The sequence below is a fragment of the Chiroxiphia lanceolata genome, chromosome 4 (assembly GCF_009829145.1).
Source record: "Chiroxiphia lanceolata isolate bChiLan1 chromosome 4, bChiLan1.pri, whole genome shotgun sequence".
Taxonomy (NCBI): Eukaryota; Metazoa; Chordata; class Aves; order Passeriformes; family Pipridae; genus Chiroxiphia; species Chiroxiphia lanceolata.
The window spans coordinates 48,703,117-48,719,576 of NC_045640.1; the positions used below are offsets into that span (position 1 = coordinate 48,703,117).

Consider the following 16,460-nt stretch of genomic DNA (forward strand, 5'->3'; position numbering starts at 1 on the left):
AAGCAAACTCACACCATGACGGAATTCCTTTGACACCTCCTTAAAAAAGATGTGCCAAATATTTGATTGTTCATCATGTTTTAGAATAAAGTATTTTCTTGTCAGAGCATCTTCTGCAAAATGTAGATATTCACACATCATCAGTAAAGTGATATTCCACTAGTATGAGAGGTTGGTTATAGTTGTTTGTACAGTCAGCCTTTCATAATGCTCTTAAGCCAATCAAGCATCTTTCAAAAATACCAGACCTGAAGTTAGAACAATATACTTAAAATATATACCTGACAGGTGTTACTGAACTTGCTGCAATAATTTGAGCAATTCCACATTCTTTCCAAACACAAGATTAGGATGTTACTTCATAAAAAATAGACAATTGGGGAAAAGTTCAGATTTTTTTACTTCTATATTGGGAAATATTATATCCTTCTGTTCATAGCTGCTTTCTGATTTTTTGATTGAAAAGATTACTATCTTGAATACTGATTATTAATACAGCTTTTTAAAAAAAAAATAAATCTCTCCTTGCTACAGGATATTTCAGACTGATATTTCAGCTTGATTTTCCCACTGTTTAGCAAGAGAGTCTTTCAGATACATAAAAATGACACAATAATCATGCCTCCACTCTGAAGGGAACTTTGATCCTTTGAAATTCAGAGGAAAAAAATTTCAGTGATTTGTAAAGAAAAGAGAAAGCATCTATTCTACTGAAAATTTCTCATATTCAACAAAGGGAAGTGACTGTGCTAACCTGAAGCTTCTGTGGCTTTCTACACCTAGAACAATGCAATGAATTCTGTGACAGAAGGCATCCAGGTCAGCATGTCTCCAGGTCACCATGTTTCCAGTCTATACCCAATAAAATAATTTAAAAAAGGTTAATTTTGAAATCTTATCTGGGACCATGAAGGAAATTCAAATTGGTCTACCTCCTAGCCACAAATCTAACAAATTGGTTATTTTCAAAAGAAAATCATAGATCACAATGGATGATAGTATATTATATCCGGGTTTCACAGGCTAGCCGGAATTGCTGTTGATGCATGCCCCTCTCTTTCTTGCAATACCTTCATAAGCTGCTTGCTTCCCTTTTTTCAGTTTAAAGACAGTGTCCTCCAAAAAGCTTTCACAGCTTTCACTGGGACACAGGCAGACTTTAGGAACAGCTTCAAGTACATTTTTCAAATTCCCCTGGTGCCTTTGTTCCACACTCCAATTTTATAGCTGCCCCCCCACCTTGTTGAAATTGGGCACATGTAGAGCTCCAATCATTGCAATAAGGTGGCAGCATCTTCATCCGTCCTTTTACAGCTACCTGTCTGCAGATGCCCCAGCACCCTTGTCATGTACTCAGCAGAATTGCAAGCAAAAGACTTTGTGGCACACAGTCACGGCATTCTCTAGGATATTACCCTTCTGTTGTTTCTCAGCCTTCTTTTTGTATTCTCATTTCTTTTTATATTTCTTCTTGTCCCCATAGCTACACTCATCACATGTTTTCTAAAGCTATAAACAAAGACAAAAGGGTCAGGCAAACACAGTGTCTTGTATAAAAACAATTTTTTATTTTCACATCGAAACAGCTTCTATTTTAATTACTTCTTTGAAAAGGTAATGAGTTTAAAATGTCCTTTGTTTAGCCTCTTAGATGTAGTCCAAGTCTGAATGGTTTTGCTATTACAGACATTTTCATGGTATACATGAAATTAATCTTCTGTCTGAGAAAAGTATGAGAATCTGATGATAGTGCAAGGAATACAAAATCCACTGTGAGCAATGGCAAGGACTAAAATAGATGCACGGATGCCTTAAGTTTGGCTTAGTAAGTGCACATTGAAGCCAAGATTACGGATAAGTATGTTAAGTACTAAGGCCCACTAAAGCTCTAAGTAAAAGTGAGCTCTATTTAGAATTCAGTTCACATTACTCAGTTATTTCATTTGCCATCCAATTTTGACACACCCATTGTAGGTAATGTATAAAAAGAGGTCTAACCTTTTGGTGAAAAGCAGGATGAACTGAGCTAACAAAGTGCAAAATATATGAAAGGCGACACATAAACCTCGATTAAATCCTCTACAAATTCTCCTACCAGGCAAATATAGACTATAGTCATCATTATTCATAGTGATGATTGATTCAGTATTGCATTTCAGAAGATATTATACAAATTATTATGGGTGACAAAATCTATATCACATCATTAACAACTGACAATGTAAAAAATTGCATCTGTTAGCAGAAGTATTTCTTCAGCTCTTTAGTTAAACCAATCCTGGGTAATGCAGTGAACATGCCTTTATTGTGTGATTTGGCCTTTGTATCAAATTGCTGCCAAAAATGCTCAGCAAATTTGCTGTTTTGACATGAGGTACAGAAGCATATGGGTTATGTAACTCTTTTGTCTCAAGAACTGTGGAAAAACCACGTATCTCATGTTTTCTTCAAAGAACATGCCCTTTATAATAAACTCCGTCTTTGATATACTGATAGTCCATGATTAATTCCTAACTTTAGGACATGCTAATTCCACCAGGATTAGTCAAACCAAAAGGTTTACATTCACAAGTGAGCTCTCTCAAACAAACTGCGCACCACCTCAGTTCTATATATTGATGCATCACCTACAAGTCAGGTGAATAGCACTTTTGAACTCCAGAACTAGATTCAGGTTTCTTGCAGAGCTTTGAAACCTGAAATCAAATATTCTCCAGGAATTAAAAAATAAATGTTAATACAATTGCTCTCCTTAATGACAAATATGGTGGTTTTTATTGGAAACATCTTCAACTACCAGCTATACTATCTGTAAGGAGGAAAGAAGGCAAATATTTAAACACTTCAGATCCTGTTAAAATCTCAGTTTATCATTAACTGGTTGTCAGACGAAACTTGATTTTGACACAAAAAGAATCTGCTTCCCCTAAAAAAATTCTAAATTAAAAAAAAAAAAGACAAAGTAAAATGTTCCACTTAGAAGACTAAAATCATTTTCACTGCAGTCAAAATTATCAATTGAAAACAAACAAAGATTGATTTTTAACCACACATACTAGTACCATGAAAAGGAACACCAAGGTGAATTCTAAGCAGGTAAGCTAATTTTGCACTTTTGAACATCTCATCTGCTTCCTTACTACTGCTCCCAAAGTCTCAAATACTCATTCTGCTAGTCCTGGTCATTGAACACCATTGTGTAGATACTATGGAGGTTTTTCAGCGTGTTCATTTCCTGCCATGATTTTATGTTGGACGCTTTTTGACAAAGTGTTTTCCTCTCACTAATCTATGCCTTACAAGATAAGCTCATCAGCATTCCAGTAGGCAAAATTTAATCCTACACTAGTGACATTGAAAAATGCCACTGTTTTGAAGTTGACAAACTAAGCTTTGGTTTGTAGCTTTGAGTAATATTTCTCCCTCTGGAAAACTACAATTTCCTATTTCCTAGCAAAACAAACAGTTCCTCTAGGCATAGAAAGGTCCAAGAAAACAACACAGTTGCAATTTTTAGGAAAAACTGTGGTTCACAATTCATACATACTTCTAACCATAATATCTGAATCTAAAACAATAAAAGTTCTGTTATTTACTTCAGGCATCCAAAAAGCAGCCTCAGAATAGACAATTCATTGTTATCATTAATAGGCAACTCTGAATTCATCGTTACTGTTAATTCGTGATTTTTTAAACATTAGGAAGCACGTTCACAATTAACTTTCACTGTGCTCATTGAACCTCACACCCAGCATGACCTGGGGACGAAACCTCCTCTTACTGTATCTCAAAATGTATTATATTACTGAAGCATAGTACATAATATTGTGCAATATCTGTGTAATATAAAGTCCTATAAGAGTGCGTGTGGCATTACACAGTACCACGAAATTTTCTGTACAGATTTCTGAAATTGAGGTATATAGACAGATGCATCCAAGAAAATTCTAAGGCTGAGATTTTGCAAAAAGATCATCTGATGTAAAATAACATGATTATCTAGTATCTCTCTCAGAGTTACTCACGATATCTTATCTGAGCTTCAGAATACTAAAGAAGTTTCTTTGCCCTTTGCAACAGCACCTGCAAAATGACAACATGATGTGTATTGTACCTCTCAAGAGCCCATACACTGTGGCTACATAGCTTCAGTCTTCACTGACCTGAGAACACTTTCAATCCAAGATACTGTACAAACAGACCTGTATGACGTCTCAAAGCACAAGCTGATGTCAGAAAAAACTTGTATTTTCAAATAAAGTTTTGACCACAATAGAAGTAGTTTAAATTATTTTCCTTCTATTTTTAAGTACATCACTTTCATGAAGATTGTGATTAGTGTTTGATACATGCAATTGGGACATCATATGTTAAAATGAGAGAAAACAGAACATTTTAATTAAAACAAGAAATAGAATATTTTTAACCAGGAAACCATTTCAAAGTTGTATTTATCTTTTGAAGAACATCATGCCTTCACATCCAAAGTCACAAACATTAAAAAAGAAAATAAACAGGTAATATTTTTCTTCTATTCTCCCTCCTACCCACCACTCTACACATCCAGTAGACTGTATTATATCAGATATCATATTCTGACCATGACTTAGCATCAACCTGCTTCCAGATGCAGTATCATCATTTTGGAATAATTTTACCTATTGTTTATTCCATTTCCACCCTCACTCATGTTCAACACAGATACTCTGACCTAGAACCCTCACTTTTGAAGGTCATTTGAGAATCCATGCTTGACCTAGAGCAAAGGAGAAGTCTTTCTGACTCATCGGTGTACCTCCGTGCCCAGAGCTGCTCTCCTGCACTCACTGTTCGAGGTTTCAGAGATAGTGTTTCAAATTTCACATAGGTTTCTTTTGCAAGGTCAGCTTCCTTTGCACTTTTTGGTTTCATATGAAGTTTTAAAACTTTGTAGAGTAAAAAAAATATCAAAGGTAAAACAACCACACATGCTGCACTGCTGGCCACTATCAGAATAGAAAACTCAGAACTGCTTTCATCATTTAACCCATCAGTGGAGAAAATAACACACTGTTCTTTTGTAGGTGGCACGCCTTTGGGTGAGACACATGCCATATATTGAGTACTAGGTTGCAAACCATCAATTGTGACTCTGTTTTTGTTAGAGTCAGTGCTCAGAGGCAACATATCTTTCTCACCATATTTGGAGTACAATACAGTCACTGCGGAGTTGCTTGTGGCATTGACAGTTTTCCAAGTTAAGGTCACTCTTTCATCAGTTTCACTGATCACTCTTAGATTCTTCACAGTGATGTTTTGCTCAGGCATACCCGCTGTATTCAATGGAGTGTCCTCACCTTTCTTGCTTATCTCCCCAGTCTGCTTTTTGTTTCCATTTGTCACAGCCTTTGAATTTTTCTTTCCATCAAACATGGGCCTGGGTTGCTTCTTGTCAGCAAATGTGATGCTCGTTGATCTTTCAGTGCTAACCAGTGCTGTGGTTGTGCTCGGTGTTGTGGCAAGGGGTGTGGTTGTCATCTCGGGTTCCTGTTTGGATTCCTCCTGAGTTGTATTCTGTCTCTCAGCCTCTTGCTTCCTTCCATACTTCTGTGGTGACACAGTTGTAGTAACTACACCAACCACTGTGACAGTAACAGCAGCTTCTGACATTCCTGCCAAGTTCTTGGCTTTACATCTGTATTCTCCTGCATCCTTGTATGAAATTCCTGTCAAGCTTATTATGGACCATCTGACACCCTCTCCAGGAGTTTCTTGAATTACTACAGGAAAATGCAAAGAGTAAAACATTATGAATGGGAGCTAAAGAGAAAGTAAACATTATTAGACTATTTCTTCCCCTATGTTATTTCTGCCAGAAGGAATCACATATATTAAACTTATAAAAACAAAACACAAACAAACAAAAAAACCCCAGCACCACCAACAAAAAGCCCCCAAACCAAACCAAACTCCCAACACAAACTATGGAATTCCCGGTCATATTATATTATTAAATAAAAGTGATGAGCTTGGGTCAAAATGAAAATGAATGTTTGGAGTAGTTACAACATAATTTGCAGTTTCACTAAGTAAAACAAAACTACATAAAGCAAAATCAAGTGTCTTAAAGCTGCTATTGACTCTTAAATACATCTCACTGACTTCAAGTCACGCTGACCATACTGGCCATTTAGAACACTATTGGGAATTACCTTTATCTTAAGATATTTCAGTACTCTGGACTATTACCTTCTTCAGACCTATGATAACTGCTAACCACTTGGCATTAGCAAGAAATAATTTTTACTTTTAAGTTACTACATAAATATTTGTCACAGCAGCTAGAATGATATCAGATAATGACAGCCTTGCAAAATTTGCAAATAACGTAGAAAACATGAATTTGGAAAATCCTCTGTTTACAAAGCTGAGATTTAAGTGGCTTAGTAATGGATTTTTTAACAAGAACATTTTGAAACAAAACAGAAATTTCAGCAACAAATTCTCCTTTCTGCTTTTCAGCTTCTGAGTTAGGGCCCAACTAACCCAATCTCCATTTTTCTTTATCCTTCCCCTGTTTCATGCATTTCTCCCTTCCATACACATTGTTATTATACACCACATCCAGAATCAAAACAGCCTGATGGACCTGTTAAGACCAAGAACTAGACAAAGAATTTCATAACAGCTGTTGCATAGATACAATTGCCAACTTGAGGCAATGCACGGTCCATTGTTACTCATTACAATGATCTCAAAGCACAAGCAACCCAAAAATGTTTGGCTCTCCCATTTTCTATAAAAGAGCAATTGTACCTGTATAGTTCACTGGTATATTGTCTGACCTAGTCCAGGTAAGCTGTGGTGTTGGGTACCCAGTCGCATCACAGCGCAGCAGAACATTGCTTCCCAGAGGGGAAGTGATTTTTGTTGCTGATGTCATCACAGATGGTTTAAGACACTGCTCTAACTCAGCTCTCTGGAACAAGATTCCCGCCAGGCTCTCAGGTCCACTACACGAAATCAATGGATCAAGAAGCACAACTGAGCTGTCCACAATTTTGGAAAATTCAATCAGCTTTGAAATGCGGCAGTCACAGAACCATGGGTTGTCCTGAAAACCTGAAGCAAGGAGGAAAGAGGGGGAAGAAAAAAATGTTGTCAGGCAATATATGGATATTGTGATTACAGTGTGATGCATGACTACCGCAAAGTACAATCAAGGACAATTGTGGACCTATTTTGAGTTAATCTTTTCTCTTTCAATTTGTCTTTTTTGTTCAGCTGACTGGTGAGGGAGTATTTTCAGAGGTGAGGAAGAACAGTGTGAATGTTTATTAAGCTAGACCTTTTCTTCACATAAGTTTACAGGAGTATAGTAATGTAGTAGCACTACCTTTGCTTAACTTTACTATTTATCTAGGAAAAATGTTTTGAAAAGATGTCTTAAGACTGACAATACATTTTAACCTGCCTGTGCCTTCTGGAAAGACAGCTTCTCAGGACTATTGTTTCCTGTCACTCTCCTCTGCTCTTGGTCCTTGTTTGGGCTTTTACATCTTGATCTTCTAGGACCCTTTTCTCAATGCTTGCAGAGAACATGATGATTTAAGGGTTTAGAGCTTACGTCAACATCTCTGTCCCTTGAAAAAAAAAGGATAAAAGCTAAAGTTTTAGGTCAATAAAATTCTTATCTGGCTCTGAACTAAATAACAATATTGTTAGAAGTCTGGCTTCAATTTAGTACAGCCTTTGCAATATATTCATAAAAAGAATAGCAGAGGAGTAGAAAATAAGAAGGACCGCAAAACCCCCTGATGACTACAATATTTTTATGAGGGCACACAAGAACTCTCTCTCTCTTCTGTCAGAGGCCATAACATTTGCTTCTTGATTCCAGTCTTTGAGTGAGAGGCTTCTCCACCTTTGTGAACGTACTATGTTGAAAGAAAATACCCATTTCTAAGGAATATCAATCTAAATCCTCAGCTGGTATCTATTACTCCACTATGTTGACCTTCATAGAGCAACAGTGACTTCACCAGGTAAAATGCCACACAGCATGTCATTCATGTATTCAAATATTTTCTCATTGGACTTATACTTTTGGGCATACCTTTCTCATCTGAGTACTAATAATAAATACGGTCTGAAACAAGGGATGGTATGTAAGAACCCCTCCCTATTTAATTTACTGATGAGCACAACAGAAAAGTCAAACCAATATTAAAAGAAAAAAAAAAAGCCTGAAACACCTGCTATTATTGTTCAGTGTGTATTGTTAAGAATTATCAAAACAGCTAATGGAAAAATGCTTTGTTTTGTTCTGAAAAAACGTACAGATGAAAGAATACATGAATAATTAACTACTGCTTCCTTTTATCACCAGACCAAGATTAGGTTATTTTAAGCACAATGGTAGTGATTGGTTAAAACTGTGGTGAACCTCAATTAATCCTCACTCTTTAAAACAAGACTTGACCTGAAGAGATTCCGTGACTTTGACATCACAATCCAATTTCACTCCTTCCAGACAGAAGAGATTTTACATCTATTCACTACTTATTGCTTGCTAGAACAGAGAAGGAGAAGTCAAGGAAACTGTACGAGAACTGCTTTTCCTAAAAAACAAAACCAAAACCAAAACCAAACCAAACAAAACAAACAAACAAAACAAAAAAACAAACAAACAAAAACCAAACCAAACCAACAAACAAACAAAAAAACCCCAAACACCTCCAAAATATAAAAATTTTGCCTAATATCTTCACACATAAATTCACAAGGAAAAGAGATGTCATCCAAGTGTGTTTTCCATATCTAGGCACATCAGCTTTTTGTGCTTATAAAAATTCTGCTCAATCAAGCACATGCATGTAATTAGTTTTGCTCATCTTTTCAATTAGGGAAGCTTGTAGTTAGAGAAAATACTCCTGTAATATTCTTTTTTTTTTTTTCATTCTCACTTGCTTATAAGGGGTCAATTTTCCTCACTCTGTTTAGAAATAGACTATATGAGCATTTGAATATTGAACTCTCCTAAGGTATAAGAGGGAAAGCAGGATTCCCATGAAACAAGGGGCCTCAACTGCTGAAGTTCCTCTATAGCAAAGACTGCATGTGAAAAATGCTTCTGAACTCCTGGCATGGCCCCTGTGCTATTCAGAGGACAGAAGCAGGGGTCAGCTGTGCTTCAAGCAGGGAGCAGAGCAGGAACTCTGGGCCCACAGCATTAATCAGGACAGATCTGCAGCATCAGCAGAGCTCCCCTCCCACATACTAGGCAGGAGATTCTCCGTTACATTAAATGATACAGAAAATATTTCTGCCAGCTTTCTGCATCCTACAAACTTTACTGCAGGAAAGGAAGAGGTTTATTATTGTTTCTAACCTACTCAAAGTGCTCAAAAGTTGTTATTGAAATAGAATCATGGAATGATTTATGTTAGAAAAGACCTTTAAGACCATCAAGTCCAACCGTTAACCCACTACTGTCAAGTCCAGCACTAAACCATGTCTTTAAGTGCCACATTTATATGTCTTTTAAATACCTCCAGGGCTGGTGACTCCACCACTCCCCAGAACATCCTTTCAGTGAAGGAACTTTTCCTAATATTTATACAGATATGGTTTTCTTATTCTTGCAGTGCCCTGAAGAAAACCCAAAGTTGTTAAATTAAGATTCAGAAATTGACAAAATAAAAGGAACGATGAAGCAAAGATGAACAGTGCTTAGACTGGATGGTTGATTAGTCCAGTCTGGGACACAGGTTTGGCCATCTCAGGTCATTTTGAAATCCTGGTTTTAACTTCAGAGTAAAGCTGCAGTCTCAGAAGACTCTACTTCTGTGTGTAGTGCAAAGCGAGAGTTATACCAGTTAGCCAGCTCATCTCCCCCATCCATCGTGCTTCACAGTGGAACTGGCTAAAATGCAGGACTTACATAAATACAGATAACATATACAGCTACAGGAGTTCCTTCCTTGCCTCCACAGCACATTCCTTCTATTTACCTGTGCCTTGCCGATATCTGACAGCATTCACATTATTTTTAGCCATTGTAAAGCATCAAGTCATGTGAATTCCCAAAATGAAAAGAGAAAAGCACTATGAGTTGGAAGCAAAGATAAACACTGAATTTGATTATATTTCAGTTAGATATTGAAGAGAACAGAAATGTGGATGTAAACCTAGTTTCCAAACTACAAGGGGCATTCTGAAATTTAACAGCTTGTGTTTACAAGATGGTAGAAGTGAGAACAAACATGTGAAAGAATACAGAAAAAATTTAAAAAGGAAAAAATTAAGAAAATTGAAAAGAATAGGGAACTTTATTAAAGGAATAAGATGGAATCCCCTTAATTACTTAAGAAGCAAAAAATAAAAATAGTAAGTCTCCAATGGCACATGTTTTTGGTGAAAGTCTTTATGAATGCTGAATTCTTTTGTAGAAATATTAAGGCAGTTTGTTGATCTGAGAAAGAAATACTAGCCAAGGCAAAACAAACGTTGATAAATATTTATGCATTGCAATATACCAATGCAGTGTTATTTTAACATTAAATACTAAATTGCTCTAAAAACCTTTCTCTTTCTAGATTTAGCATATTTTATATTTACTGTCACACATTTATATGCATGCTTGCATGCACAACAGCAAATACATGTATATGTCCATGCACATTTTTGTAGTCTTCTCAGTAAGCAGTGTTTTCCCCGTGCTGTGTCAATATGGACTTTAGCATTTGAAATAGCTATGAGCAAAATTTACTTTGTAAATCAGTAACCAGACTCAGACTTTAACTTGTGTAACTGCTTTTCAGTTGCTGCAAAATGGCAAGATGCAAAATATTCAAGTTTTGAGCTGACAGACATTTTCACCACAGCTTGGGCCAACCCAACCAAGGCTCTTTCCCACTGAAGCTGCAAATTTTGGTCCATGGTTCTAAACAGTACAGTCCACGTCCAACACTGTGTTGCAGTATTTTCTGCACAGGGCAATTGCTAGGGAGTATATTCAGGAAAAGAGGTATCTATCCAATGGCCAAGCTGGGAGCCTGAGGGACCTGCAGCATTCCAAATTTTTGGCACCTCTACATGCAACAGAGGCAAGATCTCATCTAACTGCCACTCTACCAAATCCTGGATTCCTCTATTCCTCTCAGTGACTCATCGGAGTACACAATATGGAAAATACTATTGCCATCATTCACACCAGAAATGTCAATCTGTGTACAGCAGCCAGTGCTGAAACTCATTTGTGATTTGGATCAAAGTATTAGGCTATGGCTCCAGAGGTAACCAAGAGAGGGCCAGAACTCACACACTGCTCCCTCGATCATTTGCACTGCTTAATTGTCGGCTCACTCCACGGCTTTATTTTGAGCTGTTCCAAAGGGCATTTTCCAAGACAAAGCCAGACGTAGCTCCAGGGACAGTTTGCACTCCAAGGATTGCTCCCTGAAAGGCTTATGGAAGACACCACACCAAGGGTGGCTCTCTCTGTCCTGTTGTTGCCCCCAATGTAAGTGCAGTAGGCTTTGCACCTCCTAACTATTCTATCACCCTATCATTCCATAAGGCATACAACATACCCCTGCTATTTTATATTACAAGAGCACAGCTGTATGGTTTGAATGCAATTCCCACATTACTTCAGGCAGGTTAGAGCAAAGGAAAAGCACCCCTGATTCATGGGATTATATTTCAGAGTCACTGCAGTGTCCTGTAGAGCCCACAGAGAACCAAGGGCTAAGTATTACAAAGTGTGGAATGGACAGCCAGCTTTAAAGAGAGCTGGCCTAAACTGGATGAGAACCAGAGTGGGCCACTTGGCCATAAGGCCAGGAATCATTCCCTAACCCACTTTCATTTAGCACAGTGCACACACAGAGGAACATCACACAGAGGGAGGTATTTAAAAAAATCCAAACCTCTTAGTGCAGAGATTATGAACTGCAATAAAGAGATGCTAACATGTCAGTCCCCTGGCAGTAGTCTTTGGCTCCTCCAAGAGTCCTTGAAAAAAACATGAGGAACCTGAACTTTCTTTTACCTGCAACCTTCTTGATGCTCAGTGAAGACACTGAAGATAAAATTGCCTGCTGGTGTTAAAAAATACATATGCACAAACATCCGAATTTGGGGCTTTGCTGGTTTTGATCTTATTAATGAAATACAAGTGGCAATCTTATCTTGCCAGAACCAGGAGAGATGACAGCTCAAGCCACAATTGCTTACACTAATTAGAATGTGGTTGCTGTTTCCCTGACTAGACAAAAACAGTATTTGTTTGTTCTGGGTTCCATCTTCTAGCAGAGTTCTGGCTGCAGTTACCATTCTAAGTAGGTACATAGGTCAGGTTGAATGCTCTCACAGAGAATAGCTGAAGTACATAGGACAGTCTTGAGCATCAAAAGCATGAAAGCATGAAATTGTGGGCATCACATTTTAGGAGACATGTTTTTTTAAAACCCAAAAGAGTCCAAAGGGAGACAGGAGCTATGGTAGAAAATGAGAAACACCCCCCACCTCCTCCTCCAAAAAAGACAAACACAAAAACCCCCCACCAGTCAAAAAAAGCCTTCACATTATATTAACTATATTAGAAACTGGTGAAAAAAAAAATCTGTGTGATTAGTTAGGATGGCAAACAGGGAAGGAAAACATGAAAGATTACTGTGAAAGATGGTAATTAGTTTTTCTGTATGTCCATCTCCTATAGGACAAGAGGTAATCAGCTTAGTTTGTAGTAAGGGAGATTGAGGTTAGATATTAAGAGAAACTTTCTCACTATCCTGATAGATAAGCACTGGAGGAGGTTACCACAGGAGGCTATGGGGGTGGTCTGGACACAGGCTTTAAGAACAGCTATGACTTTACCAGAAGGGCTCAGTTCCTCTGGATCTGTATCCTATGTGATCCTTCCCAATCACATACCTCTGTGATCTTTATCTCCAGCTCAGAGGAGGCGGAGAAAATCTATGGGATACATTTCTTCTCCCTCAGGCTCCAACAAGCCGCATAGAGACAGGAGTGTCAGAGACAAGCCAACTTCTCTTTAGAGATGGTTGGAGCATTACAGAGACATCTCAACTCCTAAGTGATCTTTCTAGCCTGATAGTTTCTGTCAGCCATTCATTCCTGAAAAACAACTGCTTTGTAGCAGTCCATCAACAGTGCCCGTGAGTGTGAGTGCTGTAACTACAACTTGCAATACACATAACAAAACTAGCACTCAGTGAAGACTAAGTAAATTTGTCAAAATAACCCATGACATAAAGAACCTTGCACTGTCAAATCTCCAGAGGAAGGGGACTGTCTTACTCACTACAGAGTTTATTATGTAGCAAGCGCTGTCTGTCTTCACTGGGATATACTCATCAGAAAGCTATGATGTCAACGACAAAAAAAAATTCAGCTAATTAATTCATAGCTTACATAAGGTAGATTTATTCAACGCAACACAATAAAAGTACTACCTGGTATTTTGCATTCTCAGATACAAATCTGTAATGGCTGCACAGCACCTTCCTTAGCACCTAACAGTAAAAAATAAAAGAGAAGCAAGGTGCTGTTTAAACTCAGTGTGTGTGCCCCTCTGGAGATCTGTGTTAAAACTCATTTGTAGTTCATAACAGAAAACGGTCCAAAGGTCACATCCCAGGTCTCTAGAGAACTCAATGCTGGCACTAGAGGGTTTTCCAGGACTAGAGGAGGCTGGCAATGTGCCTGCACTAAGGAAGCATGCAGATGGTTGCCAGGGGTGAGGGGAAGAGAGAAGTGTGTGTGTGGTTTTAGGATTTTTTGGTGTTTATTCTTTGCGTTGGTTTGTTGTTTTTCTTTTTCGGGGCGGGGGTGGGAGGTGGAAGGGGATGCTAGGAGGGTGTGGTGTTTTGGGGTTTTTTTAGTTTCTTTTGGTTTATTTTTTAAGTGGTGAGGGCCCTGTAAGACAAGGAAACCAATTAACCCCTGGGACTCCCTCATCAGATCACGAGGAGGATTAGATCCAGCACAGTCAGCTCTTACTTTACTGCCTCCTGTAGCCTTCAGTGTGGGGACAGAGAAAGGAGTACTGAGATGGACTTACTTTTACAGCTTTCTCTCTTTTTTTTTTTTTTAATCCCGAATAAACAAAGATCCTTTAATGCTGCAGACCTACAATTTGCATGCATATAAGTTGTTCAGCTTACTTGCATCTATTAAGTCACTTATATAAAATCTCATTTAAATGAGAGTTTCAAACTGCAGCTTCTGCTGTGAAACAAAACAGCTGAACAAAATAACACTGAATAGTGGGGCTTTCAATCAAGAAATTGGAAATACTAGGCAGTACAATACAGAGCTGATCTTTACCAGTGCTTATAGAACTACTGCAGTAGAGACAGTCAGCTGGTTTTCCTCCCTTCCGCTTGCTACACTACAAAAAAAGTCAAAACAAGCACTTATATGTAAACAGTGACAGAAAACAACACTGTTGATAGAACTGTTCCAGCTAAATTCTGAGACTGCAGGGGAGAAAGGGAGTACCTGTAAGACTAAGAAGTAGAAAGCATAAGATACAGCACAAAGCCACAAATAGAACTGATATAATTGTACTATAGAGAGATGGATAAAATTATTTAAAAAGTCAGGGTGTGACCAAATCATTCTTATATACTTGCCTCAAAAATTCTAAAAAGTACCTTTAAGTTGTAGGGATCAGTTTCCTACTCTCTCTCATATTCAATATGTAAATTGGGAAAAACTTCAGGATAATCAGTTACCTTTAAAACAATGCAAGGTCAACAGGGGTCCTGGAGAGAGCAGAGTTGCCCTTTTCTGAGTCACCAACACTGTCTGCAACACTGTGTCACAGGACAGGCTTTATATGAGCATCAACTCCTAGCTACTTGCTTGGCTTGTGAGCCATTGGGAAAAAACAGCCACAAACGGAGATGCTCGCAGTTGAGAACACATACAGAGATGACAGAAATGTCACCAGAAACACTGTGTAAGTCCTGCACTTGTATGGCTACCGAATTCTCCATATGGCCTGTATTCCAGTAGACTGGATTCTCTCAAGTTTTATAATCGTGAGATATCAACATACATGGAGGTCACTATCTTAGTTTTATGGTTTTCTGTCACCAACAATAAATAAATAAATAATCACAGAGCAAACCAGAAGACTGACCTGGATAAAACCCACTCTCCTGAATCCCAGGCTGGTCCCCCATCTGCTCTCACTTGCGATTTAACGTTTAGGTACATTTTAATAAGGAATAAGAGAGGCTGTTTAACTTACCCAAAATGACTCTCTGTGTCACCAGAATGTCTGTGTTCTTGGACAGGACAGTTCCTGAGAAGGGGGGCCAGATGTCCATCAGGTCTGATGGCAAGGTGGTTAGCTTGTTGCTGGATATGTCCAGGTAGGTGAGGTTTCTCAGGTACCGGCCAGCATCAGCGGGAATGCTGGTCACTTTATTGTTGTGTAAATCAAGAGTCCGTAAGTTGGGCATCTCTGCCAGTGATTCCCAAGGGAAAGTCGAGAGCAGATTACCATCCAGCCGTAACTCATGCAGTAGTTTCAAGTTATAAAAGCTGCTGATATCAATGTTGGCTACACAGTTGTAAGTTACCCACAGGTATTTGAGATCTACTAGGTAGTAAAAGGCTTCAGTTGGAATCCTTCGTATGACAGTTTTCTCTATTCGAAGTTTTACAGTATCCACAGGAACATTCACAGGGATTTCATACATGTCAGGATCATTACAGAGTACAGACCTAGCACCAGGGGAAAAGAAAAAAGAAAAGGAGAGAGATACTGGCATTTATTTATCAGAAATTTGAATTTCAGAGTTAAATGCAAATGCTATTACTTTCTGCAACACTACTACCAGAATAAAGAGCATGGAAATGAAGGACAACCCTCTTCATTTAAAAGTTGAACAAACTCCACAAACATGCAGTCTCTAAAGAGAAAAAGAATACAAAACAGAAAAGATCCTTCTTTCACGTGAAATCTAGATTTGCTTTATTCTAAAGCATGTAAGCACCATCCTCTGTGCATCCCTCACTCTATTGACAACTGAAAAACAGAAGCCCTTGTATAAGGAATAATGCATGCATGTATCTCAGGTGGGAACTGCATACCATCTAATTTACTAAAATTCAGAATATAGGATTACTAATCTAATTTTTCTGTATGATAAAGATTAAAAGTATTTTCTATACTTACCTTTCAGAATGGACTGATAATTCAAAATATACCAAAGCATATTTGAGTAAAGAAGAGCTTTCTCTCTCTCTTTCTGATGTCTACTTATGAATTACTTCCTTTGTAGAGATGCTAAGAACTTTCTGTTCCGATTGATTTCAGTGAAATGGATTTCTCAGCATTTTCAGGTGTCAGTATACTTTTTCATTTCTTTGGGTTATATTGTTTGCACATACTAGCTTGAAGATTCCCCTGCCCTCAGTAAGTCTAATTTTTTCCCCCT

At 38.1% G+C, this 16,460-nt stretch overlaps 1 protein-coding gene across 1 annotated transcript; it reads right to left on the reverse strand.

Annotated features, from left to right (window-relative positions):
* Nucleotides 1-1,595: 1,595 nt before the first annotated feature.
* LRIT3 (leucine rich repeat, Ig-like and transmembrane domains 3) lies at nucleotides 1,596-15,719 on the reverse strand. Its single transcript, XM_032686106.1, has 3 exons — nucleotides 15,266-15,719; nucleotides 6,796-7,101; nucleotides 1,596-5,759 (listed from the first exon to the last, which is right to left on the reverse strand). Exons 1-3 carry the CDS (start codon nucleotides 15,717-15,719, stop codon nucleotides 4,693-4,695), a joined length of 1,827 nt encoding a protein of 608 aa, XP_032541997.1. The 3' UTR covers nucleotides 1,596-4,692.
* Nucleotides 15,720-16,460: the final 741 nt, after the last annotated feature.

Excerpts from the sequence above, each read along its gene's own strand:
- LRIT3 (XM_032686106.1), bottom strand. The coding sequence starts at position 15,719 with ATGTATGAAATCCCTGTGAATGTTCCTGTGGATACTGTAAAACTTCGA. Across the intron at positions 7,102-15,265 it reads GACACAGAGAGTCATTTTGG|GTTTTCAGGACAACCCATGG; the intron begins GTAAGTTAAACA and ends TCCTTGCTTCAG. Across the intron at positions 5,760-6,795 it reads TATACCAGTGAACTATACAG|TAATTCAAGAAACTCCTGGA; the intron begins GTACAATTGCTC and ends ATTTTCCTGTAG.